Here is a 25,303-nt window from a genome sequence, read left to right as displayed (position 1 = left end):
CATCTTTGTAGGTACATTAAGCAAACTTAAAATCAATCTGCTCTTTAACTGGTCGCCACTGTAATGAGTTCACAACTCACATAATAATCCAGACTCTCTGTATGCAAAAGACCTCTTTCTCTTTTACCAGGATGAGGCTGGCATACTGTCTTGCTCCACTTGTCCACTTAGTAGTTACTGGTAGATCAGACAGTCCTGAGAAAGGCAGCTGTATAATCCCATGCTCTCACAGTCTTTGTGGGAAACATGGTTTTCTAGCTCTAACTCTGTGGGTTTTCATGTTACACTGGTAGGAAGTAGAACCATCTAGGAGCCTCTAGTATTTAAAGACAGTGTTCAGTACACTGTTCTATAAATCCTCTTTCCCATATCCAGTTTAATGTCCTAGCCACTCCAGTCACTAGGTCAGGCGCTTCAGTGCACAAGCTACAAGAAGAGGGGAACTGGGTATAACAGTCACCAGAAGGAAAGGTGTGTGAAAGCCCTCGTGTTTGCCTAAGGTCCTGAAGTCCTTGCCTTGGGGAGATGAGGTGTCTTGTGTAATATATCCCAGATGGCATCAAACAAGCTCATGACTGCATGCTTGAGAAGGCAAGCTCATGTTTGTATGCTTGGGGCCCGCATTAGCTGAAAAAAACCCAAGTCTTTTATTGAAGCAGAGAATATTCAGAACCTCTAATCAAATAAAGAATCACGTTTATAGTAGACCACCTTCAAAACCTTTCATCACTACAGAATATGCATCAAAATCACACACAAACATTACCATCTGAGCGACATAAATGTAGATAATAGTCATTTCAGGAAGCACCAATCAGAACACACTTTAACCCAGGGGTTCTCAAACTGTGGGTCAGGACCCTTCAGGGGGTTGTGAGGTTATTACATTGGGGGGGTCGTGAGCTGTCAGCCTCCCCCCCAAACCCTGCTTTGCCTCCAGCATTTATAATGGTGTTAAATATATAAAAAACTGTTTTTAGTTGATAAGGTGGGGTCGCACTCAGAGGCTAGCTATGTGAAAAGGGGTCATTAGTACAAAAGTTTGAGAACCACTGCTCTAACCTCACTTATGTGGTCTAATTGGAAATCTAAAACTCTGATATATTCGAATGAAAAGTGTTCAATGAAATGTCAGTGATGAAAATGGATTCTTTATTTTCTTTTTTCTGTATTATTTATATTATGGAGGGTGTTATGAATTATGAGGTCAGGGAAACAGCTTTCGCAAAATGACTGTTGTTGGCACTCTTCTTATGTCAAAATGCACAGGATTGCCAGCAAGTTGCAAACCATGGTACTGCCCTGACTTCACACATGAATTTAAAAAAGCACTAGCCAGCACATTCATTAATCAAGCATTGCTCCACCTTTCTTGTGGACTGACCTGCAGAATCTGACAGATACCATGTAACCGACAGCACTGTCAGTGGTTTTTCAGGTGTGGGAATAATACTTCAGTTGAGAAAACATTTGGTGTGCTTCTGGCTACTGCAGTGATTCTCAAACTATTGTACTGGTGACCCCTTTCACACAGCAAGCCTCTGAGTGCGACCTCCCTTATAAATTAAAAACACTTTTAATACCATTATAAATGCTGTAGGCAAAGCGGGGTTTGGGGTGGAGGCTGACAGCTCACAACCCTCTGTGTAATAACCTTGCAACTCCCTGAGGGGTCCTGACCCCCAGTTTGAGAACCCGTGGGCTACTGGATCTAGGAAGGTGAACTCCAATCTTTTCCCATTTGCACTGGGAATTAGACTACATTTTCCCCTGAGGCTGGATATATGCTTCTTTCATGAGTAGCAAAATGTTTCAGAAGGTGATGATGGGGTTTAAGAGCTCTAGCAATCTCAGTGTTTTAGTAGCAACAAACTGCGCTGCCAGCTGGGAGACTAGAGTGCAGGAGCTCAGGTCAGAGGCCAAGAAAAAGGAGATGAAGTCATCAGAGTTTGTGATTTAAAGGAAATTGAACATTCTTCTTTTCCTTCCCTGCACTCCTGGCTTGAGACAGCAATCAGGTTAGATCCACTTTCTTGATTTGTAGTCAGAGAACAGGGACAAAAATATCAGTTGTCAATGAGATAGGGGTGATCATTAAGGCTAATGTCCTGGCTACAAAGAGGTATATTCCCCAGAACCAATGAGGTGTAATAGTAAAAGATGCCCCTGGCCTTTGCCTAAGTTGCAAAAGAAATAAAAAATGACCACAGCACTAAGGCTAAACCTGAAGATGCAGATTTCTGGCCCAATTCTGGTCTCTAATAAACAGCCTGCTTACCTGAGACAAGGATTCAGCCTTTTTTGTTTTTTTATGATTAGCGTTACACAGCAGCAATGGCACAAAGACGAAAAATGTCACAAGGAGGTGCAATCAACTTACATTTTTAGTTGCCAAAACCAAGTATTACAATAGAAAAACACTCGATTTAATTAGAAAAGTTATATGTTTGGGTGAAGCTGTTGTGGTTGAATTTTTCCATCATGTAGTTATGGCAGGGATTTCCACAATGGCAAAGTACCATTAAACAAAGCTGCTGCCTAGTATAAAGTACATTGGGGAGCGGGGGGTGATTTCTTTTAAAACAGAAACAATAATATATGAGAACTTCTTTCAGCTGTATCCTGGCCAGCAGAGAGGCCACTGAGGAATGGCTATATCGATATACCATTTTAGGTCCCAGTGAATCACTAGGTTGTGGCTGCTCTGTACTGCCTCCACAGCCCTCAGTAGATTTTCTACCACTACTGGCACCAGGATCTATGCAGGCAGAAGCCACTGAAGACCCTGGAATGAAGCGGCCATTATCGTTGAAAACTCGTGGCGATCAGGGGAGGTCCCAGATGATTGGAAAAAGGCAAATATAGTGCCCATCTTTAAAAAAGAGAAGAAGGAGAATCTGGGGAACTACAGACCTGTCAGCCTCAACTCAGTCCCTGGAAAAATCATAGAGCAGGTCCTCAGGAAACCATTTTGAAGCACTTGGAGGAGAGGAAGGTGATCAGGAACAGTCAACATGGATTCACCAAGGGCAAGTCATGCCTGACCGACCTGATTGCCTTCTATGATGAGATAGCTGGCTCTGTGGATATGGGGAAAGCGGTGGATGTGATATATCTTGACTTTATCAAAGCTTTTGATATGGTCTTCCACAGTATTCTTGCCAGCAAGTTAAAAAAGTATGGATTGGATAAATGGACTATAAGGTGGATAGAAAGCTGGCTAGATCATCATTGATTAACGGATCGATGTCCAGTTGGCAGCCAGTATCAAGTGTAGTGCCCCAGGGATCTGTTCTGGAGCCAGTTTTGTTCAACATCTTCATTAATGATCTGGAGGATGGGATGGATTGCACCCTCAGCAAGTTTGCAGATGACACTAATCTGGGGGGAGAGGTAGGTATGCTGGAGGGTAGGGATAGGGTCCAGAGTAACCTAGACAAATTGGAGGATTGGGCCAAAAGAAATCTGCACGTAGGACTGAAGAATCCCATGCACTGCTACAGGCTGGGGACCGACTGGCTAAGTGGCAATTCCTCAGAAAAGGACCTGGAGGTTACAGTCGATGAGAAGCTGGATATGAGTCAACAGTGTGCCCTTGTTGCCAAGAAGGCTAACGGTATATTGGGCTGCATTAGTAGGAGCATTGCCAGCAGATGGAGGGAAGTGATTATTCCCCTCTATTCGGCACTGGTGAGGCCACATTTGGAGTATTGTGTCCAGTTTTGGGCCCCCACTACAGAAGGGATGTGGACAAATTGGATAGAGTCCAGCAGAGGGAAACAAAAATGATTACAGGGTTGGGGCACATGATTTATGAGGAACTGGGCTTATTTAGTCTGCAGAACAGAAGAGAAGAGTGACGGGGGATTTGATAGCAGCCTTCAACTACCTGAAGGAGGCTTCCAAAGAGGATGGAGCTAGGCTGTTCTCAGTGGTGGCAGATGACAGAACAAGGAGCAATGGTTTCAAGTTGCAGTGGGGAGGTCTAGGTTGGATTTTAGGAAACACTATTTCATTAGGAGGGTGGTGAAGCACTGGAATGGGTTACCTAGGGAGGTGGTGGAATCTCCATCCTTAGAGGTTTTTAAGGCCCGGCTTGATAAAGCCTTGGCTGGGATGATTTAGTTGTTGATGGTCCTGCTTTGAGCAGGGGGTTGGACTAGATGACCTCCTGAGGTCTCTTCCAATCCTAATCTTCTATAATTCTATGAATCTAGACCATTGGAATTACTCTGGATTTATACTGGTGTTACTGAGAGCAAAATTTTGGCCCAGTGGGAGATTTGTGTGCCTAGGAATTCATTTAGTAAATGATTTGAGGTTATCTGAAAATAGCAAATGCAGATTTCTCAAGGACTTAAATGATTCATGGCCAGAGTTAAAGGACTAGCCTAAGGAGAGCAAAAATCCATTCGACAGTTCAATAGAGCTTTTTTTTATATTACTGGAGTGATTGGATTGTCACTCCAGTAATATAAACACAAAACCCCAAGACATTTCAAGTATAAGATGTTAGACTCCAAAGCTAATTAAAATACTGTGGTAAAGGGTTTTTAAAATTACAATCCCCTACTGGATACTTGGTTCTGCATCTGATTTAAGAATTCCTAAGGAGACGCATTTAGGCATATGTTAGCTAAAGACATGTCATATCATTTTGTGTTCAATGCAATATTAATACTAACCCTCATGGTATAATAAAACAGCACAGAATATATTGTAGTATCCCCAAATCAGTCACATTAATATGATTTTTAATCAAATGGTGTGAACTTAGCCTTGGGTATCATGCAAAACAAAATAACTGGTTGTAGGTATTTCACAGTTCTATTTCCTTGTTATTTGTGAGCAGTTACAAACTTGTGTGGCCAGGAAACTAGAATGGCTTATATTAACAGTTGCCATAAGGCAGGAGTGAGGATCATTTTGGACTTCGCAAAGGGTGAATTATCCCTGAAACTGATTCTGAAGCCTGTGAACTTGTTACTGTAGCCCCAAATTTTAAAGGTAAAAAGTCATGAAGAAACATGGTTATTCTAAAAAGACTGGTTTAAGGATTGTGGATGGTATTGTGTTAAAACCACAAGACTGGGAATCAGGAGACCTTTGTCTAATTCTCAGCTTTGCCCCAGACTTGCTGTGTGACTTTCAGCTGGTCACTTTGAGCCAGATTGTGGCCTGCCCCTACTGCAATGCACAATGTGGGAGGCTGCAAGGAGCCTGCTCTCCCCCTCTTAGTTCCCCCCACCCTCCACATAGTTGCAGCCATAATGTAAGGGATGTTGAGGGCCTTTTCGAAGGGGTAGAGATGAGAGTGGGACCACACCTCACTGTAGCCCACATACAGTCATATAAGTCATCCATCCTGCCCACCTGTGGAGGGGAAATCATGCTGCAATTCTCCTACATCAGAGGTTCCCAAACTATTTTTGCTGAGGCCCTCCTCAGAAAATATATGCCCCCTCACAGGAACTGGGGAAGAGCGGAGAGGGACTGACAGGTCACCATGGAGGGGTGCCCAGTACTCATGGGGGGCCGGGGTCGGGGAGAGAGGAGTTCCCAGTAGCCACAGGGGCTGAGGTGGGGAAGGACTGCCCTGTGTCAATGAGGGTGCAGGGGGTGGTCGTGGAGGGAACCCAGAACCCGGGTCGGGGCCAGAGGTTACTCATCACGTAGCAGTTGAGAAAGCCTTCTACTCCCAACAGTGGTTAGTTGGTTTCAGCTGCTGGGACCTGGTTCCCTGCCCATCTCACTCCCCCGCCCACAAGAAAGTGGAAGGGGGCTGCATTGGAGGTTCAAGGTCAGGAGAAAAGTGGAAAGCTGCACCTTCTGAGAACTGAGCCCCCTGCTAGACAGAATCCCCTGCTGACCATGGTCCTTCTGTATGGTCTTGACTGCTTCCCATGCGCAGGGTCTGTCCTGCAGGGGAAGTGGATGGCACTCGAGGCCCTGGGGCTGTGCTGAGCAGGGGCCCTGTCCGAGAGGGGAGGTAGTACTCCCATGGTGTAGCCTTCTGCTCCCTACTTGTGGAGTCCCCACTGGCCTCCCCAGCAAAGGAGGGTAACTGCTGGTTGGTGTCTGCTGCAGTGGAGGCATGTGATGGGAGCCTGGCAGCTGAGGCTACCCACACACAGCCCCATACACTTACCCTGTGACACAGATCCCCTTGATACAAAAGAACATAGGCTTGGTCTGCATTTAAAAGTTAGATCAACATAGCTACATCAGTCAGGTGTTTGAAAAATCCATACCCCTAACCAATATAGCTATGCTGACCTGACCCCCACTGTAGATGCAGTTACATCAACAGAAGAATGCTTCTGTAACCATAGCTCTTAGGGATGTAAAATGCTATTAGGGATGTAACCAACCTTAACTGTTAACCCCGGTGGCCCTGCACCAGCTGGAGGGACCCCAGCACCGGCCACGCCAGGCCAGCCGGTGGGATCCCTGCCTTGGCCGTGCCAGCTGACGGGACCTCAGTCCCGGCCAGGCCAGAGCAACTCCAGCTCCAGCCATGTTAGGCCTCCCGGAGCTACCTTGGTTAATGATTAACTGGTTAAATGATATAATTTTAATCGTTTAACCAGTTAACTTTTTAAACCAATATTTATATCCCTAATAGCTATCATCATTCATGGAGGTGGTTTTCCTGCACTGATGGAAAAACTCCTTTTGTCACATACGCTGTGGGGTTATGCTACGATATACAGAGTACTTTGTGAACATGTATATGTTAAGCTGTGATATCTATATCACTATGATGGAAAGATGGATTACTTGCATATAGCAAAGTGGATAGACACATTCACAATAAATCTGATTGGCTTTTTCATGTCAGTGAGACTTGAAAAAATATGCATTGAATTTCTGACAAGCCTTTCAGCTGCTTTGCTCCACAGGTCAAACTATTATAGTCTGCCCTGCTGTTACATAGGATGTATTTACACAGACACAAGTAGTAATTTCAAACATTTTTCCCTCTGCCTCCCAGATTGTCTTGACCTGGTGTTTGTTTCTTTCTTTTATCATGCTTTTTCAGAATGTGTGTCGCATAATTATGTCAACGGTTTTGATTGTGGATAGACATTGACCCTTTTTGAAGATGCACTTTGTCAATCAATGAGAATGTATCACTTAGCGCTGTTGGATTCATTAACTTTTATCCAACTTTAGACCCCGGCAGTTTATGGGGATTTGAAGAAATGGTATCTGCAAATCATTTCCTATGCTCTTGAATTGGGTCAACAGCTACTTTGTCCTACAGTCTTCAACCATTTTTATGTGCAGACCGGCTACTGTTACTGAGAGGCTCGAAGTGCTGGTACAGAGATGGAGAAATTAAGCCCGTTGTTTGTTTGTTTTTTAAAAGATCAATTCTTTAAAGCATTGTTTTTAAAATAACATGAAGAGCTCACCAATAATGGTTTGGTTTTTTTCAATTTTCAAACTGGAAATGTGTAAAAACTTTTCATAAATCAAATGCCTAAAGTTACATGTGGCTTTTAGGGTGTTGGAGTGTCATCCTCATGCAGATAGACATTTTAGTTCTAGGTCTTCAACTTCATGGGTTTTGTACTGTTGAAATGTGAAATACAAATTGAGAATGCTTAGATATAGTTTGTGATTTGGAAGGTATAGGGATATGAGAATACACACCTTCCATTCTCTATTCCCCTTGCTAAATATCTCCTTCCATCTTTAGTCAATCTAAGACAATACCAACCTCATCTTGATCAATATAAGAGACAAGTCCTCTAGTTATTATTCAAGACTAACTCAGGCAAAACTCCCCTTGAAGTCAGGAGCAATTACAGAGTATGGGCTGGAAGTATTGGCTCTAAGATAATATCAAAACACCATAAATTGTATCTTTAAAATTTCTAAATGTTTCCCACATTTTGTCCTGTATCCACTGCTAAAAATCTTGTCATTCCATTGAACATGAAATCCCATTATGCTTCTGTTGAGAAAAGGAAAAAAGTATTGTAGTGTCTTTACACTCCTTGTATATGTGTTAAGCGCAGTCTTTTTTATATAAAAAGAGCTTGGTGACGTTATAATCGGTTAGTGTACTGATTTTTTATATCTGGAAACCTCATTTCAAATCATGTTGATGGTTTTGGTGGTCATATCCTACTCCATAGTGGGCATTTGCCAGAATCATCACACAGCTTGGCATGAAGAAGAACTCAGAAGAGGGCCCTGAGGAGGCTGGGATGGTAGATGTGTTTTGCAGATTATGAATGAGATAGAGTGTTGTGAGGGAGTTCACAAGAGCACCAATCCAGTTGGCAGCACTGGAAGTGATCAGGGGAAGGGGGGACTCCCACAGTCCAGTGACTTGACATTCATGTATGCTACAGGCACCTATCTATGCACAGTTCTTGCCAGCAGGAGTAGTCTGGCTGTTCATGTGTTTTAGGGGGGTCAATAAGGTGTAATCCTTGAAGAGATAAGGGTAACACTATTACATATATCTGTCCATGTGGTTTGTGGCTTTCATCATGCTAATCACATAAAATAGTCAATCACCAAATCTATTAAATTGTTAAGTTCATTGACTGCAAAAAGACAATGTCTATTGTCAAAAGGAAAAGGAGGACTTGTGGCACCTTAGAGACTAACCAATTTATTTGAGCATAAGCTTTCGTGAGCTACAGCTCACTTCATGTCAAAAGGCGATTCCCTGGCTACCCACCCCAGTAAGTGAACGTGTTGCCTGCTGGCCAGTCCACCTTTCCCCATGACATCTCCCACTCACTCATCCAATACAGCCATCCAAGTTCATTGCTTGTTTTTGACATTTCCCAAGACTCTTGTCTGAGGTGGTTCTCTCTCTCTCTCTCTCTCTCTGTCTGTTTAATCTGTTGTGTTTCTAAAGTCCCTGTTTTCTTGGTAGCTGAGCAGCTATTTCTATTTCCAATTTACAGACATAGGCTAGGCTTAGGTGAATGGTGGCTTGACAATTGGACCTATGAGTGCATTGGGAGTGGCATTCGCATGCAGCCTGTCTATCTAGACTCAGGGCCCACATATGCATGTTTCCAATGCTGCAAGGCTAAAAGGATAGATTCTAGTGTAAAACCCACTTCTTATTCATAGTTGGCATCCACTGTTTTTTCTTCTTGTGTACCCCTCCCTTCTCCCTGCATAGGGCAGGATTTTGCCTTAAGTTTGTCTGTAGCTGTTGCTATTTACCTGTCACATTCACATGCACTGTATTTGCTCAAAGAAATAGAAAATGTAAACTACACATCTCCAATGCCATTTGAAAATTAAAAAATATTTACTGCAACAAACACACTGAAGTGTTATTAAAAATAATGACAAAGCCCTCAATCCCCAAAAGATGTTGAATAGAAATAGTGCAGTTAAGATGCATGGCCCATATTATAATTTCCAGTGTTTTGAAAACTTTTTAGAAAGCTACACTTGTGAAACATTGGTGTGGTTAATTTTTTTCTGATTAAACGTATTCAGTATTCTGTTAATTAACAGTTAGTTTTTTCATCTCTTGACAACATCTTATGTTCAATCACTTTCATTTTCACTGTTCTTACAAGACAACTTTTGCATTCATTACACTGAATGAGTGAGAGAGTAAAGTGAGAGAAAAGTGTTTTGCTGTATGAAAGATAACATCTCATCGTTTTGTTTAGCTCCTCTTTTTTAAAAGGGCCATTTGCGTTAGCTCAGAGCAACTTGTATTCAGCAGCACTGCTTGCATGTCAGTAAAGAAGAGCAATATTGTGCACAGAACAACCCTGTAAATGCTGAGATGAGGAGACTGGAAATGATGATTTTTATTTGAAGTAGTTTGGTCTCCAATCTGGGTTGGCTTTGATTTCTAGACATTCAGGAAATGGAACTTTCGGAGCTGAAGTCAATTGGAAAATGTGCACTGTTCCCCCTCAGCTAAGTGTGACTTTATGGAAATGTTAGAATGCACCTCATTGTTTGCATAGAGTCTCCTTTTGGCAAGAAGTAGGAATCTGTATAATCACTTACTCCAGAGATTTTCCTTCAAGGACTAGGGGATAGGAAGTGTGAACTGGACACTTTTTAAAAGGAAACATTTTTAAACAAATGAACTTTTTTCATACAGAATCAGTCAAATCCATGCTATACCAGCCATTGGGCAGTGAAGCGTGTGTATATATATGCATGAAATGAGAAATGGAAATGTATGGCAGGACATTTAAATAACTGCTGAGTTTTGATCTATTCATCAGTATTACAACCCAGGGATCAGACAGTTTAGACAAGACCAACTGGCAAGCTTTCTGTTCACTAACTAAGGAAAAAGCTCTGTTGCTCCATGGAGTGAGTACTGTCGAAGTGATAGTTTCTGTAAACTAAATGTCATGTTTCTAATGCACCTGAGCTCCTTTTCTGAGAAAACGAGTCTCCTGTGATGCTTTTAATTACACTCCAAATGAGTGTGTTGGTACATCCTCAATGCAATTATAACAGATTATATTATAACAGCTATTAAAACAGATCCCAACAGAGGGTGTTGATTAAAAAAATGCACAAGCACCAATGGAATGAGGACTGTGATTAGGCACAGTGAACTGGGCTGGATTTTCCTCCATCTGGGCTCCTTGTGTTGTCATTTGTATCTGTGCAAAGTGAATCAAATCAGAATGGTAGCATTTTACACCCACTTTGTGATGTTATAAATGCCTACCCCCCGAGCAAGAGAGGGACAAGATGGGTGAGGTAATACTTTCTATTGAACCAGCTCCTGTTGGTGTAAGGTACAAGCTTTCAAGTGACACAGAACTCTTCTTCAGGTCTGGGGAAGGAAAAAAGAGTTTCTGAGTTAAATACAAGTTGGAACAGATTGTTAAGAGTAAGGGGTAACACATTGTAGGAGGCCATTTATAGGGTTACATTGTTATGTAAAAGCGGTTTGATATGGGCCATTACAGATTAGCAGGTAGAGATGTTACTAATTATTGTAATGAGCTATGAAGCCAGTGTCCCTATTGAGTTCATGATTTTTGGTGTCTAACAGCGTTATGAATTTAAGTACCCAGACTCACCTGTTGAAGGCGCTGTGCAGATTTCCTTTGTGGACAATTACTGAAAGATCAGATTTTGAGTGATCACTTTGTTAAAAGTGTTCACAAATGGGTGATATGGTGTTTTGTCTTTTATCCTGTTTCTGTGTGAGTTCATTTGAGAGTGTGGTGATTGTCTGGTTTCACCCACATAGTTGTCATTGTAGCATTTAGTGCACTGGGTTTGGTACACCACATGTTGTGATAGGCATGTGTAGGACCCATGGATCTTGAAAGGTGTGTTGTGGGAGGACGGTATTGATCATCGTAGCATTGGAGATATGTCTGCAGGTTTTGCATCTTTTTTTTTTTGGTCTGGTCTGGTACTGCTTTGAGTTGGTGTCCTGGTCTCTGGGGAGCTTTCTTCTTCTGATGAGCTTGGTGAGTTTGGGGGGTTATTTGAAGACCAGAAGACGGGGTTTAAGAAAGATTTATTTCAGGATGTGGTTCTCATCAAATATGAGTTGTAATTTTTTGATGATACCCACTGTGGGAGGGTAGGTGACAGCTAGGGGTATGCAGGCAGTGGTTTTCCCCCGTATATTGAAGCAGGCACAGGTGCCAACTTTTTTCTGTGCCGGTGGGTACTTGCGCTCCGCCCCCGGCCCCACCCCTGGCCCTACTCCACCCCTGCCCCAAAGTCCCCGCCCTAACTCCACCCCTCCCTGCCCCTATTGGACCCCTCCCCAAATCCTCACCTTGGCCCCATCTCCTGCCCAAAGAGCGCCGCGTTTCTCCCCCCCCCCCGCCCCCAGGCTTGTTGCGCGAAACAGCTGTTTCGCGGCACAAGTGCTGGGAGTGAGGGGGGAGAAACAGAATGCGGCGGCACGCTCAGGGGAGGAGGCGGAGTGGAGGAGAGGCAGAGGTGAGCTGGGGTGGGGAGCTGCTGGTGAGTGCAGAGCACCCACCAATTTTTCCCCGTGGGTGCTCCAGGGCTGGAGCACCCACGGAGTCGGCGCCTATGGAAGCAGGTTCTCTTGGAGTATTTGGGTGGCCCTTGACAAGATGTGATCTTTTTCTCTGGTGGAGTGTTCTTGTCTGATGAAGGTGGTTTTCAGTGTGTTTAGGTGTTTATCCTGGGCTTTCTCTTCAGAGCAAATTCTGCAACATCTGAATGCCTGGCTGTAGATAACAAATTTTGTGGTGCATCTGGAGTGGTTGCTGGATCTACATAGGTAAGTATGGTGATCTGTAGGTTTCTTGTATGTAGTCATTTGGATGGTTCTACTGTTGAGGCTGATCACAGTGTCCAAGAAGTTGATGCTGGTGTGAGAATGTTCTAACAAGTTTGATGGATGGCTAGTGGTTGCTGATGATGTGGTAGAAATCCATTAGGGAGTTTAGGTCTTCTGTGCAGAGGATGAAAATATCATTAATATACTTCAGGTATAACATTGGCTTCATGGAGCATTTTTCCAGAAATTCTTCCTCAAGTTGGCCTATGAAGAGGTTGACATGTTGGGGAGCCACTCTAATTCCCATGGCTGTTCTCATGGTTTGGACAAAATGTTTGTAGTTAAAGATAAAGTCACTATGGTTGAAGATGAAAGCATTGTACGTTATCTTGTAGGTATTTGAGGCAGGCAGTGATACCATCATGGTGAGGATATTGGGGTTTAAGGAGGTGGCATCTATGGTGGCAAGGATTGTGTGGCAATATGGTGGCAAGGTATTCTGGGGAAGTTGTTTATGTTACAGAATTTCTGGAGGAACTTGATAGTGACTTGAAGAAATCTGGCCTTTTGTGTGGTGAGTGGTTTGAGGATGAGTTCTATGAGTCCTGATATTTCTTTAGTAAGAGTGCCAGGGTCAGATATGATCGGTCTGCCTGGTTCCCTGGTTTGTGTTGCTTGGGAAGCTTGTAGAAGGTCTCTGGAGTGATTTACTGGTGGTGAGGTTGTAGAGCTTTTCTTGGAGTTGCTTGGGGAAGGAGTTGATGGTATCTTTACATTTTGGTGTGAATTGTGGTTTGGGGTCTTCTTTTAGTTCTTTATAGTGGGTGGTGTCAGAGAGTTGTCTGTTGGTCTCATTGACACAGTCATCACAATTAAGGACTTCTGTAGCATCCCCTTTTTCTGTTGGTTTGATCACTATCTGGTGATTGGATTTTAGGAAATGTGTAGCTATCCTTTTGGTGGTAGAGAGATTATAGTGGATGTAATGTTTGTTGAGGATTTCACAGTCCATTTTTTTCCTGACACAATTATTGTAATGATCCAGTGTGTAGTTTTGTCCACTGGGAGGTGTCCAGTCAGATGTCTGTTTATTCATATGACTGGTGGGGGGGATGTGGTTGTTGTGGGTGGTGTCATCTTTACTGTGAAAGAATTCCTTGAGGTGGAACCAGTGGAAGAATTCTTTTAGTTTCCCACATGTTAATATAGTGTCAGGTTCTGTGGTGGGGCAGAAGTTCAGTCCTTTGGAGAGTACCGGTCCTTCAGCTTTGGTTAAGGGTAGTCTTGGTAGGTTAATGATGCTGGGGTGTCTTGTAGTGTCCATATGCTGGGTCACGGTGTCTTGGTTTCTCCTAGAGGTAGTGTTCTGTTGGTTGTGGAGCTGTTGTAGTTGGTTCCACTTTTTCTTTTTGAGTTGGATTGCTGGCATCAGGTTTTTTAGACTGATGTTTTGGGTTTCCTGCATGATATCCAGGTAAGTTTCCTGATTTTTTTCTTCCAGTGTGTGGGAGCATGTGATCATTTCATGTTTGTGGTGGTCCCTTTTGGAGTGTGTAAAGTGCAGGAGATGGCTCCTCGATTTTTCTGAGGTCCTTCTGTAGAGCTGGTCAGCATATTTGAAATACAAGGAGCAAGTCAGTGGAGAATCAGGCTCAGTGTATCAGAATGCATCATTATGGTGCAAATGTATCTGCTGTATATATGTATTTACAGTTTGGTTTTATGGTAGGACAGTGAGTTATATCATCTGTCATTCCAGTATTTGGACCTGATCTTGCAAGCTTCAGAGCACCTTCTGCAAAGTGCTCACATCCTCAGCTCCCACTTACTTCATTAAGAATGAAGGGTGCTCATCTTGCAGGAAACATTCAGTACCTCTCAGGTCTGATCCCAGTGATAGACAAATAGGTTCTTTAAAACACAATTGCTAGCCTCTTTTGCCAAACACAGTGAATTGTTTCCTGAAACAATCTCCGTCGATAGTATATTGAAATGCAAAGCCCTCGTGCTCCTAAATGATGAGAACACTGATTTACAAATGAGTTCAATTTTATACATCAAAATCTCTCTATGTACCAAGTAATTGCTCTGGGTCCATGGTGGATGGGAATGATGCAGTGAGGGAGGGTTTATGATTGCTGGCACTAAGGAATTTTATGATAAGTGTTCTCAGTTATTTGATCTGAGACAAAATAAACTATTTGTACCTCTTGAAACATCTATATGCAGATTAGTGTTGAGATCACATTGCTGTATTTGTTAATAAAGCTTTCAGCCTTCACAAGCACTGTTATTTTGCATTCACTTTCAGCTTTTTTGTGGTCAGCAGCAGAGTGTAAATGTTTGTGCAATGTAGACATCAGAGATCCCTTGTTATACTGAAAATGTGACTAGTCATAAGCAATAAAGGCTAAATCAAAAAAAGATTTGGAGTTTGGGTTTGCATAAGCCTTGAAAACCTTGATTGCTTATCCAGCTGTATTGAAGTTTCACTTCTCCCTGACCTCAACAAGTCAGGGTCAGATTAAGACAGGTTCATGGTCCAAGGGGACCTAGTTTGCCAGTGAGTCAGCTAAGGTGCAGCACATGTGGCCTTGTATGTGCTAGGAAGCGTTGGGTTGTTTTACATGGCAGGAAGAGTTGGAAAAAAACAAGGATCCATTATCAGGGTCTGGAAGAGAGAGTTCATGCCGCCAATAGGGGGCTGGGAGGGAGCATCTGTTGAAGATCTATGGGACACCAACTTTTTTGATGGGACAGAGTTAAAAATAATTTGGCTCCCATTTAACCTTAATATGTCTCTCTTCTGTGTTCAGTAATTGCCATCAGTAGAGACTCAGGTCTTTGGTCCTCTCTCTTGGCATCTGGCCAGCTACACTCTATATGTCTTGGATACTCCAGGAATTTGCTGCTTCAGAGGTGCCCAGGAATGATTGGCTGCCTTCCCTTTCTGAATGAAGCTCTGCAGTGTGTAATATTTAATGGCAGCAGACAACCCAGTAAATATTCCCAGGCTTGCTGAGAAGTCCATGAGATGGATTTCAGCCAAGCCAGACGTACTGTTGGAAGAGGAAAGAGGTGGCCAGAAGAGAAAGGGGACTTATCAAAACTTTCTCAATTCCCTACCACCCACAGATATAAGAGGGGTAGATTTTGGAGGATTTGACAGAGAAAAGGGACTTCAACTTGCTTACACAGCATCAACCAGCTCCCTCCTATTCTGTGCCTGTTGACATCCCAGCTCTTTCTGTCGAAACCATGCCGCTACCACTGACCTGAAGCAATTCTCAGGTAGCGATGTTGCTTAGTGCAGAGGGAAAAACTATGTTTTCACAGTCCCCACACTGTCCTCTACCACCATATGGAAGTGGTACCCCATAGAACTCCCTCACAGAAGGGATTCCACAGGTTCAAAGATCCCTCTTTCTCCTCTCACCATGATCTGCATTCCCTGTCTTCAGAAGCCAGGGAAGCATGGGGCCATCAATTTTCACTCATGCATAACTCCCATTATAATCAGTTGGAGTTTTGCCTGGTTTAGGATCTCAGGATTTGAACTAGAATTAAGAATGAATGGTTGGACACATTTTTCTGCTATGGGAAAACATTAATATTGTCCCTAGCTAGTGACTCTGAGCTGGAACAAGAAAATAAAGATGTGCTTTGAAAGTAAAGTTTATTTTTGTGCGTGTGTGTGTGTACATGCCTGGGAATCAGGAGTGCAAGGTACAGAGCAGGCTGTTAGCAGGTGATGGCTGCGTTTCTTTCTTTGGAAGATGTGAATTGAACTTTTATATTTTTATTCTGTACCAGCAATACAGCAGCAATATGAGCTGTTGGTAAGCCACAAGCATGCAAGTAAAATCTGGGTTTGACTGTGGATAGTTTACAATATTTACATTTATAGCAGCAAGTTCCCATTTAGAAAGGTTAATGGTGTTGGGGGTGGGGAGAAGCATTACAAATTAATACCTGCTGTGGACTGGATGTCACTTTTGGTATCGCCTTTCTGAATGTGTTTAGAGTCTTTGATGAGGTGTCTGACAGAGAAGAAGCTTAACTTTGGAAGCCTGATTTTGACCTTGATCTCTTATTTCATTTATATTTTGAGCTTCTTGTTGTAATTTAACCTATTAGCCTGTACTCTGCTGCTTTTTTCTGGGAAGTACTTTAATTTTACAGAAAATACAGTTCCTGAAAACTGAGTGAATCGTGACAAATAATCTCATTGCAATGAATTATATCTTATTTTTTTGGTCTTTTCATGAGGTTGATTCAGTTATTGGTTAAACAGAGCTTTTGAATACATTGCAGTATTAGCAGCTGACAAGAAAAAACTTAAATAAAGGAAAAAGAAAAAAAAACTTGGAAATCCCATTCGTTTTCTTTTGAGTAACTGTTAATCTTTGTGTTTATAAATAAAAAATGGGGTGTTTATTAATTATTTATTATTAATAATAAAGAATAATAAAATATGCAATGGCATTGGTCAATAGATGATAGCTAATTAAGTCCTGTTAGGAGGGGATTTAAATAGTTGTGCACAGCAACATGTAGTACTAACTAATTTGGTATATTTTCCTGCGAACTAAATGACAAGGTGAGCTTTGCATTCCCTTTGCCAAAATGAACACTTTAAGATGAAATAGACTTGGACTTCAGTAATGGGAAACTTCCCAAGATTGCTCACATTTCTTGATAATCTCCATGGAACCCTAACACTTACCAAATATTTTTTTTGTTGGCAGGTGGAGTGGATACAACAACAGGTAGTTAAAAGAAGGATAAAGAGGGATTATAAACCTGGTGGTACCCAATCCACTTATTTCAATGATCCCAAGTGGCCAAGCATGTGGTACATGGTAAGTATAAAGGCAGCCATTGGCTCTGATTCATGCTAATCGTTTATTTGCTGTGCTATGATCCTCTGTAGGGGACAAAATAGTATCTTCAGAAAAAGGCAAACTTTCTTCTCAGTTTTACATGAACTAAGGAAGGGTCTGTAAACTCTTTACAAGTATAATGAGTGCTTCCTATTGCGGTGCTCTTGGAATTTTTAACTATAGAATAAAGTTTCATCAGTGGGGAGGGGAAGGGACATAACCATGGTCTATTTGAGAAAGGGAAAAAAACAAACCTCCTCTCTGGCTGCCCAGTTCCCTGCCACCAAGACCCCACGTAATACAAATAATTCCCATTGACTCCAATGTCAGCTGTATCATCAAGCAAGGGAATGGAGACCAGAAATATGTCTTTGTGACAGTAGTAGGCACACAGATATGGTGTGTTAGATAATGAACTATTCCATCTGACTGTGTGTTGCTTTTAGTCTGACACAAGCAAACTTTTATTTTAATTTTTTTAACATGTAACAGTCACAGTTAAAGCTTGGACTGGAGATCTTGGCTACCCAAACGGATTTTAACTATAGTATGTCCTTAATTTGTGTTGCATGGCCTAAGTGAAGTATTTTAGTCAGAGTATATCCAGGCTTTGGAAGAAGGGAGCATCAAATTAGGCAAATGACTGCAGTTTAATAATAGGATCATCATATTTCCCAGTTCACTGAAAATTTTGCCTATGGTAAACCAGCCTGGCTTCAAAGACACTTGTTTCTTAGGATATAGATCACACATCCAAAGGCATTTTGTCCTATATTAAACGAATGTAGGACCAAATCTGATCCAGGTCAGCAAGTGAGAGGGAGCCAGGCCACTGCCTAGTCCTATTCAGCAGCAGGATGTTTGTGAGGCAGAGTGGAGAAGGACCAGGACAGTTTGGAGAAGACATTTGCTGTGGCCCACGTTTCTGCTCCTTTGAATAGGAACAGTATGGTCTTCAGGTGAGCATATGTGCTAGCCTGTGTTGGCCATTTCCACAGTTGTGAGAACACCCTTTTGGGTTTGTGTTGTGCTAACCATTACGGTCTTGATCTCCTTTGCTAGTGCTCTGTTGAACACTTGGTTGGAATCCTGGCCCTGCAGCCCTCTTTCCACACAAGGTCACCCATGTAGCTCAGATGAGAGCAGGGCCCTGAACTGAAGTAAGCATTTTGAGACTCGATGGCTTGAATGTCATCAGGCTTGAGGGGGAAATGTACTTTTTTGAAACTGTTATGTAAGAAGATGTTTAATTTTAGGATAGACACTTTTTCAGTGGAATATCATCTCTGGTGTGAATGCTGCATGGAACCATAAACCCAGATCTTTAGAATTTGATGTATACTAGCAAGAGTTTTCCTAAAGCTGCTTTACAAAGATAGTTTTGAATTCTCCTTGTGAGAATCATTTGTATTTTATGCTTTTAAAAATTGCAATTGAGAAACAAAAAGGACACAGACCAAAGGTAATTTGCAAATAACAGTATATTCTGAGTTGCCTTATCTTCAAGTGCAGATAAGAGTATATGCTTTATGGGTAGGTCACCAATCAGGATAGGGAGTGACTTGGGTTTTGGCCCATGGTTCCAGGGTTGCTGGGCTTTGATCAGAGACTATGCAATAACCAGACTTCCCAGATTTTTCGTATATTTATCACTGAGCCTTATCACTGATCCCTTGAAAGGCATATTGTTGTCCCTGCCTCAAGCATGACTCAACTTACTGAATTTCTGGCATAATTTTAAAATCTCCTCAATAAGCCTTGACATACAGTAGGGGAATATTTATGTGTATACAATAGGGAATTTTCAGTGAAGGGCTCTTGACTTTGGAACTTGCTTCCCTTTTTGGTCCACTAGACCTGAAACCTTTGATATTACGGGCATGATACAAGATCCCTCTGTTTTTCCAGGTTCTTGATGAGGAGGTGCGTTAAGGAATGCATATGTGGGTTCAAAGGGGTGATATCTGTGACTCCTGATATACTGTGAGGATCCTTTTTTATGTGTACACTCAGAGCACTCAATGGGTGCAGTTTAAAACTACCAAATAATTAACTAAGTTTTGAAAAAGGATGGTCAAGTCTCTCGAGCTAGGTGTATAGTATGTTTTGGTGGAGGCTACCACAGTCCCTGGGAACTCTCCAGTTTAGCTCTAGGGAATCTTTCGTCCCTGGTTATATATAATTTCCTTATCTCCCTTAAACCTTATGGATTCTCCCTTTCTAAAACCTCCTATTGTGACAAACAGTGCTTATCCTGGGAAGGCTGGAAGTGATGTGTACTGGGCCCTGTCAATGCTGCAGCTTGGCACTGGAGGGGAAAAGGATATTTATTAAATGATGGCTATTATACCAAACAGATTTTGATAGAAACCACTCACATTGCTCAATGATTGTGCTATACTTACTAATTAAAGCATTTTATTGTATATTTATTAGTTCACAAAATCATATACATTGAATACAGGTGTAAGTATGACTGCAGGAATATGATTTCTGCTATGGGATATAGCATATTACAGGAGTCTCCAACTGCACCATAGCACTGCTGTCCGTATGCCACATATGAGTATTGGTGTCATTGTTCTTGCTGCCCTGTGGTACATGTTAGTGGTTACCATGATACTGGCAGTGACAGAATTACTGGCTCTCCTGGCCCATGCATAGAAGTGCAAAGTAGTAGTACTGTTTTATTTATGATGTTAACTCAGGTGGAGAGGAAGAGGAGGGGAGGGGTGCTTGATCCAGAATTTCAGAAAAAGTTTAATTAAAATAAAAGGTTTCAGAGTAGCAGCCGTGTTAGTCTGTATTTGCAAAAAGAAAAGGAGGACTTGTGGCACCTTAGAGACTAACCAATTTATTTGAGCATAAGCTTTCGTGAGCTACAGCTCACTTCATCAGATGCATCCGATGAAGTGAGCTGTAGCTCACGAAAGCTTATGCTCAAATAAATTGGTTAGTCTCTAAGATGCCACAAGTCCTCCTTTTCTTTTTATTAAAATAAAAAAGTTTAACATACAGAATCTCTTCTCTGACACGGTAGGAAGGATCAAAGGTGGATATCTCCTCCTCATGAAAGTCAAGATAATGGGGCTGGGAGAATTTAGGTCTTGGGAGACCCAAGTTCAATTTCCTGCTCCACCACAGACTTGCTGTGTGACCTTGGGCAAGTCACTTAGCCTCTCTAGGCCTCATTTCCCCATCTGTGAAATGGGGATAATGCCACTTCCTTACCTCACAGGGGTGTTGTGAGTTGAAATACATGAAAGATTGTGAAGTCTTTGATATCTAATCATGAAAAGCCCTATATAAGAACTAGATATTATTATATTATGTCAGGCTACGGATGTTAAAATTTGGTTTATGTCCCAAATCAGAGGGAAACATGAACATTTCTAAATTACCATGAAAGAGAATTCAGGGAAAAAAAATTTTTCAGATCAATCGAAACATTTTGTTTGGACAAAACCAAAATGTTTTATTTTGATTTGAACTTTTAAAATTTTATAATACAATAACAATTGTATGTGATATTACAAAATAAAATATTTCTAAAAAATATGAAACATTTCATTGCTAAAATGTCAAAACAGGATGTTTCAACAGCGCCTGAAACTTCCCCCGCTGTTTTTTCTCGGAAATGAAATTTCTGAAAAATCAAGGTGATTTTGTGAAGCATTTCAATTTTGATGGAACTGCATTTTCAGAACAAAAAATGGTTCTATCAAAGTTTTTCTGATCAGCTCTAGTTACAACCCATGTGATCACATCTTCAATCCTTGAGGCTATGATTTTCTATATGCTTTCTCTATCCATGCTTTCTGTACTTTATTGCAGTACTGTATTGAAATGACAAAGTTTGTTTAGTGGTTCATTGTGCATTTTGAAAAAAGCATTTTTATCCGAAATGTAATACATTTGCAGTAATTCTTTGTTGATGCTGTTCTCTTTGGATCAGAGTCATGACAGGATCTTTTCCCAGCCTTTTGGAGCATGTGTGGTTGTCTTTATTTGATCTATCTAATTTGTATGTTGCTTTAGTCCCTATCCTATCAGGACACTCACGGTGATGTAGATAGATAGATTTGAATAAATGGCGGTATTTGTGATATTGCTGGAGTGGTAACAATATATCAGTAGGCAGGAAATTCTGATTGCCATAAAGGTTCAGTTAAAGAGGAGGCAACCATTAACAAGTATTGAATAAGTGACCTCAAAGCTATTTCAGGTCATTTCTAAAACATCCCCATAACACTGCATTTGTGATTGTAAATTCATCTCTATATGTTAAACTCACGTATCTTTTCTGGTGGTCAGAAACAAACCAAAAAGAAAGGGGAAAAAACCTCTGTATAGAACTATCCGTCATTGCCACACCGTAGAGAGAGGATTCTAGGTTGCTACCTACAAACTTCATTATTATGAAAGCAATAAAGTACTATCATGTGCTGGTATGGATGTTGATTAATGAGTAACTTCATTACAGGTTGAGATTGATACCTTTGGCCCTTGAACTGGTCTAATCTCTAGCAGGGCTGTAAATTTCATTGAGATTTGTTGACACAAGATCTTTTATCTATATACTATGTCAAACAAACTATTTGATTAATGTCTTTCTCTTCTCCCCCTCCCCCCCCCCCCTTTATTTTGCTTCACAACCACAGACCTGGTCATTTTAATGAATAGGAACTAAGAAAATGGTATGGGCTTATTTTAGTGACATTTATGCCCAGAAGTGATGGGGTGATGGGGGGTGGGGTGGGGAGGCATGCCTGCTGTCCCCTTTGATTCATCACAAACCTGAGATGTGTATCCCATGAGACATATTTAAAACAAATATTCCATCTCTGTATTCTTCAATGTTGATTCTAAAGATGTTCCTAGAAAGTGAAACTTAGAAACTGTTGTAATTCCTTTCACTCAGGGCCTGAGCCTCTAAAGCAGTGGTCCCCAAACTGTGAGGGAGGAATGTGTCGGGGGGCTCGGCAGGGCCTGGGCCAGCCATCACAGAGGGAGGGGAGGGAGCGCCACCCAGCCCCACTCTGCTCCCAGCTCTGCTCTGGCTCCAGCTCACAGGGGGGGCGATCAGTTTACATTACAGGTAAGGGGGGAGCGACATAAAGAATTTGGAGACCGCTGCTCTAAAGTGCCAAGTACCCTAAACTTCCAGTGAGAGTAAGGAGAGTAGAAAGTGCACAGCACCTCACAGAAGGCACTCATTATCTGCAAGATCAAGTCCACTGTCTTTCATTATTCGAGAGTCCAGTTATCTGTGTTTGCTCTTGTGTTTTGCTTTCTAATAATGAGGAAAAGAAAACATTAGATGCTACTTTTCTCCACCTTGAGACAATACTAGTTTAAAGATTGCAATATGTTTTCCTTACCTGAACTTGTCAGTTCTGATGATTTATAGCTAACATGGCGGAATATAACCTTTCTTGGATGAATGACACATAATATCTCTTCTGATGGTCACAGTTCAAACATTGCTCAAGATTGACTTACACAGCTAGGAGTTGGTTTTGTCTCAACTTATATCAAGTAAAGAATGACTAGAGACCATGTACCTTGCTTTCCCTATGACGAGGGCCCCATACATATTTAGAGTTTGGAGAGTGAACAGTCCAACATATTATCCGCACAGCTCTCCTGTCTACGTGTCATTAGTTTAATACCAAAAATATCTACCATATTTCATCTCTTTAATTATTGTGAATAAAGTATGCAGACTGCTCATAATTGTTCCATATCGAATCAATTCACATAGCTAATAAAAGGGTTCGCAGTCATCTGCAAAATTCCACTGCTGTCTAAAAATACTTTACCTAACCTGTGATAATAGTCCCACTATAACTGGAAGGGATTTGAGGAAAAATGCTTCTCTGTGCATTTGACAGCGTACTCAGAGTCATAGTCTGTAAAACCTCAAAAATGGTAGGAGGACTGAGAGACAGGCGTAATAAGTGAAACTATTTTTAATTCATTTTTTAAAAGTTGACTAGATTTCAAGTTAGGAGTAGCTCCCTAAGAACTACGCTTTGCCCCCTGGAGTAGATATCCCCAAAGGTAATGAAATGAGTCTGATTCCACTGTATGTGAGGTGGATTCAGGGAGTCCATATAGAGGGTCCACCTTCCCCTTCTTCACTAGAGAATCACATTGAGTTAGAACATGACCTCAGGGAGTTGTGTTAATTCATAGAATCAGAATCATAGAATATCAGGGTTGGAAGGGACCTCAGGAGGTCATCTAGTCCAACCCCCTGCTCAAAGCAGGACCAGTCCCCAATTTTTGCCCCAGATCCCTAAATGGCCCCCTCAAGGATTGAGCTCACAGCCCTGGGTTTAGCAGGCCAATGCTCAAACCACTGAGCTATCCCTCCCCCAAATTAAGGTGATGCTGACCATGACTTTTCTGTCAATGCAGAAAGCTGGCAAGCCTTGTTCAACATTGTCAGCTTGTCAGAGGTAAGCCCTACCACTCCTATTATTATTAATTATAATTATTAGACAAGCCCTCTGTGCCCAAGGAACAGGTCTCATTCACTGTGAACCCTGCAGACCTCCCCTCAGTTTGCTCCGGCTGGGCACTTGGGTCCACTATTTGAATATAAATAGAAGATTTTACTAAGACTAAGAAGTAGAAGACTGACTAAAAGTATGAGGAGAAATAAGAATTTTTAAAGTACATCAGATGTGAGTCGCTCTAGGGAAAGATGATGGATCTGTTATAGCATATGGGAGTAAATGTGAAAATCAAAATGATTTGGGAATTGAATAGAAACAAAATGATTGTTCAGAATTGGATTTCACCAGAGAAGTTAAGAAGAAAACGTCTATCCAAAGGCTACACTTTGCAGCTAATGAAGGTGTGGTGCTGTCAGAGAGAAAACTAGAACTTAAGTTACAGTAAATCACTGGGACACGATGGTATTCCTCTGAGAAACTAGTGCATAAAATAACTGAGGAATCCACAAATATATGTAATATATATTTTTAAATGTTATACTCGATGAGAAAATGGTGTCCAATATTGAAGCCACCTTTAAAGTGGGTCATCCAGGAAATTTATATACCAGTGAACCTTACCTAAGAATCTGAGGAAATATCTGAGAAAGCCATTAAAATTATAAAGCATGTTGAGGAGTGTAATGTAAGAGCACACTTGTCAACTTCTCATAAAAGAAAATGAAGGTGATCTACAGCATCCATAGAGGACTTGGAATGGGGAGAGAAGTGTCACCCACTGCCTGTCCAAAGCTGGAAAAATGTTCACACTTTTCATGATTGTTGCTAGAAACAGCCCAAAGCCACCATTAAATCATAGATTTAGAAAAAGTAAAACTGTTTCTTTGTGGATTTTTTCCCTGCTTTCTCTTTTCTCATTGTATTCTCCACTTTCTTTTCTTTTCTGACTTTTAACTTTTATTCTTTATGAACCTTGGTGATTTTTCTCACATCCTTTAAAAAAAGTCTCTCTGTTGTTGTTTCACCAGTGAAGTACTTGCTTTGCTCAGAATGATTTTCTTTTCTAATTTAACCTTTCTCCCTCTATTTCAGTTGTTTTTTTACTGATGACCCCTTTCACACAGAAAGCTTCTGAGTGCAACCCCCCTTATAAATTAAAAACACTTCTGAAAATATTTAACACTATTATAAATGCTGAGGCAAAGCAGGGTTTGGGGTGGAGGCTGACAGCTTGTGACCCCTCATGTAATAACCTTGCATTCCCCAGAGGAATCATGACCCCCAGTTTGAGAACCACTGCTCTATTTGCTTTTTTCTTGTAGTGTTTTCCTGCTCTCCTTTCTCTGCTCTGTCCCAGACTTTCTTTTATTTTCTATTTCCCCTCCACTTCTGGCCCCCCACCTCCAGTTTTGCAAGTCCTGCTTTCCCTCCAGTGAATTTTGGAGGGTAAGAATTTTGGACAGTTTCCTTCTAACTTCAGATGAGTCAGCATCCTTTCTTAGGGCTTGTCTACACTTACCGGGGGATAAACATGCAGCGATCAATGCATCGGTGGTCGATTTAGCGGGTCTAGTGAAGACCCGCTAAATCGACCGCAGATTGCTCTCCCATCAACTCCTGTACTCCGTGGATTAAGAAGAGTAAGGGGAGTCGATGGGAGAGCGTCTCCTGTCGCATCACATAGTGTGGACACCGCGATAAGTAGATCTAAG

The 25,303-nt window shown here is 41.6% G+C and overlaps 1 protein-coding gene across 2 annotated transcripts in view; it reads left to right on the top strand.

The window, feature by feature from the left end:
- Positions 1–25,303, top strand: part of PCSK5 (proprotein convertase subtilisin/kexin type 5) — a 300,051-nt gene that overhangs the window by 46,268 nt on the left and 228,480 nt on the right. For both annotated transcript variants that reach the window (XM_084628879.1, XM_084628880.1), the window contains exon 3: positions 16,993–17,106. In XM_084628879.1, the coding sequence (XP_084485005.1) occupies positions 16,993–17,106 (114 nt within the window). The remainder of the gene's footprint in view (positions 1–16,992; positions 17,107–25,303) is intronic.

Source organism: Lepidochelys olivacea (genome assembly GCF_965140295.1).
Source record: "Lepidochelys olivacea isolate rLepOli2 genome assembly, chromosome: 5".
NCBI classification, from domain to species: Eukaryota; Metazoa; Chordata; order Testudines; family Cheloniidae; genus Lepidochelys; species Lepidochelys olivacea.
Note: the sequence above shows the minus strand (reverse complement) of the source record. Positions and strands in the feature narration are given on the sequence as shown.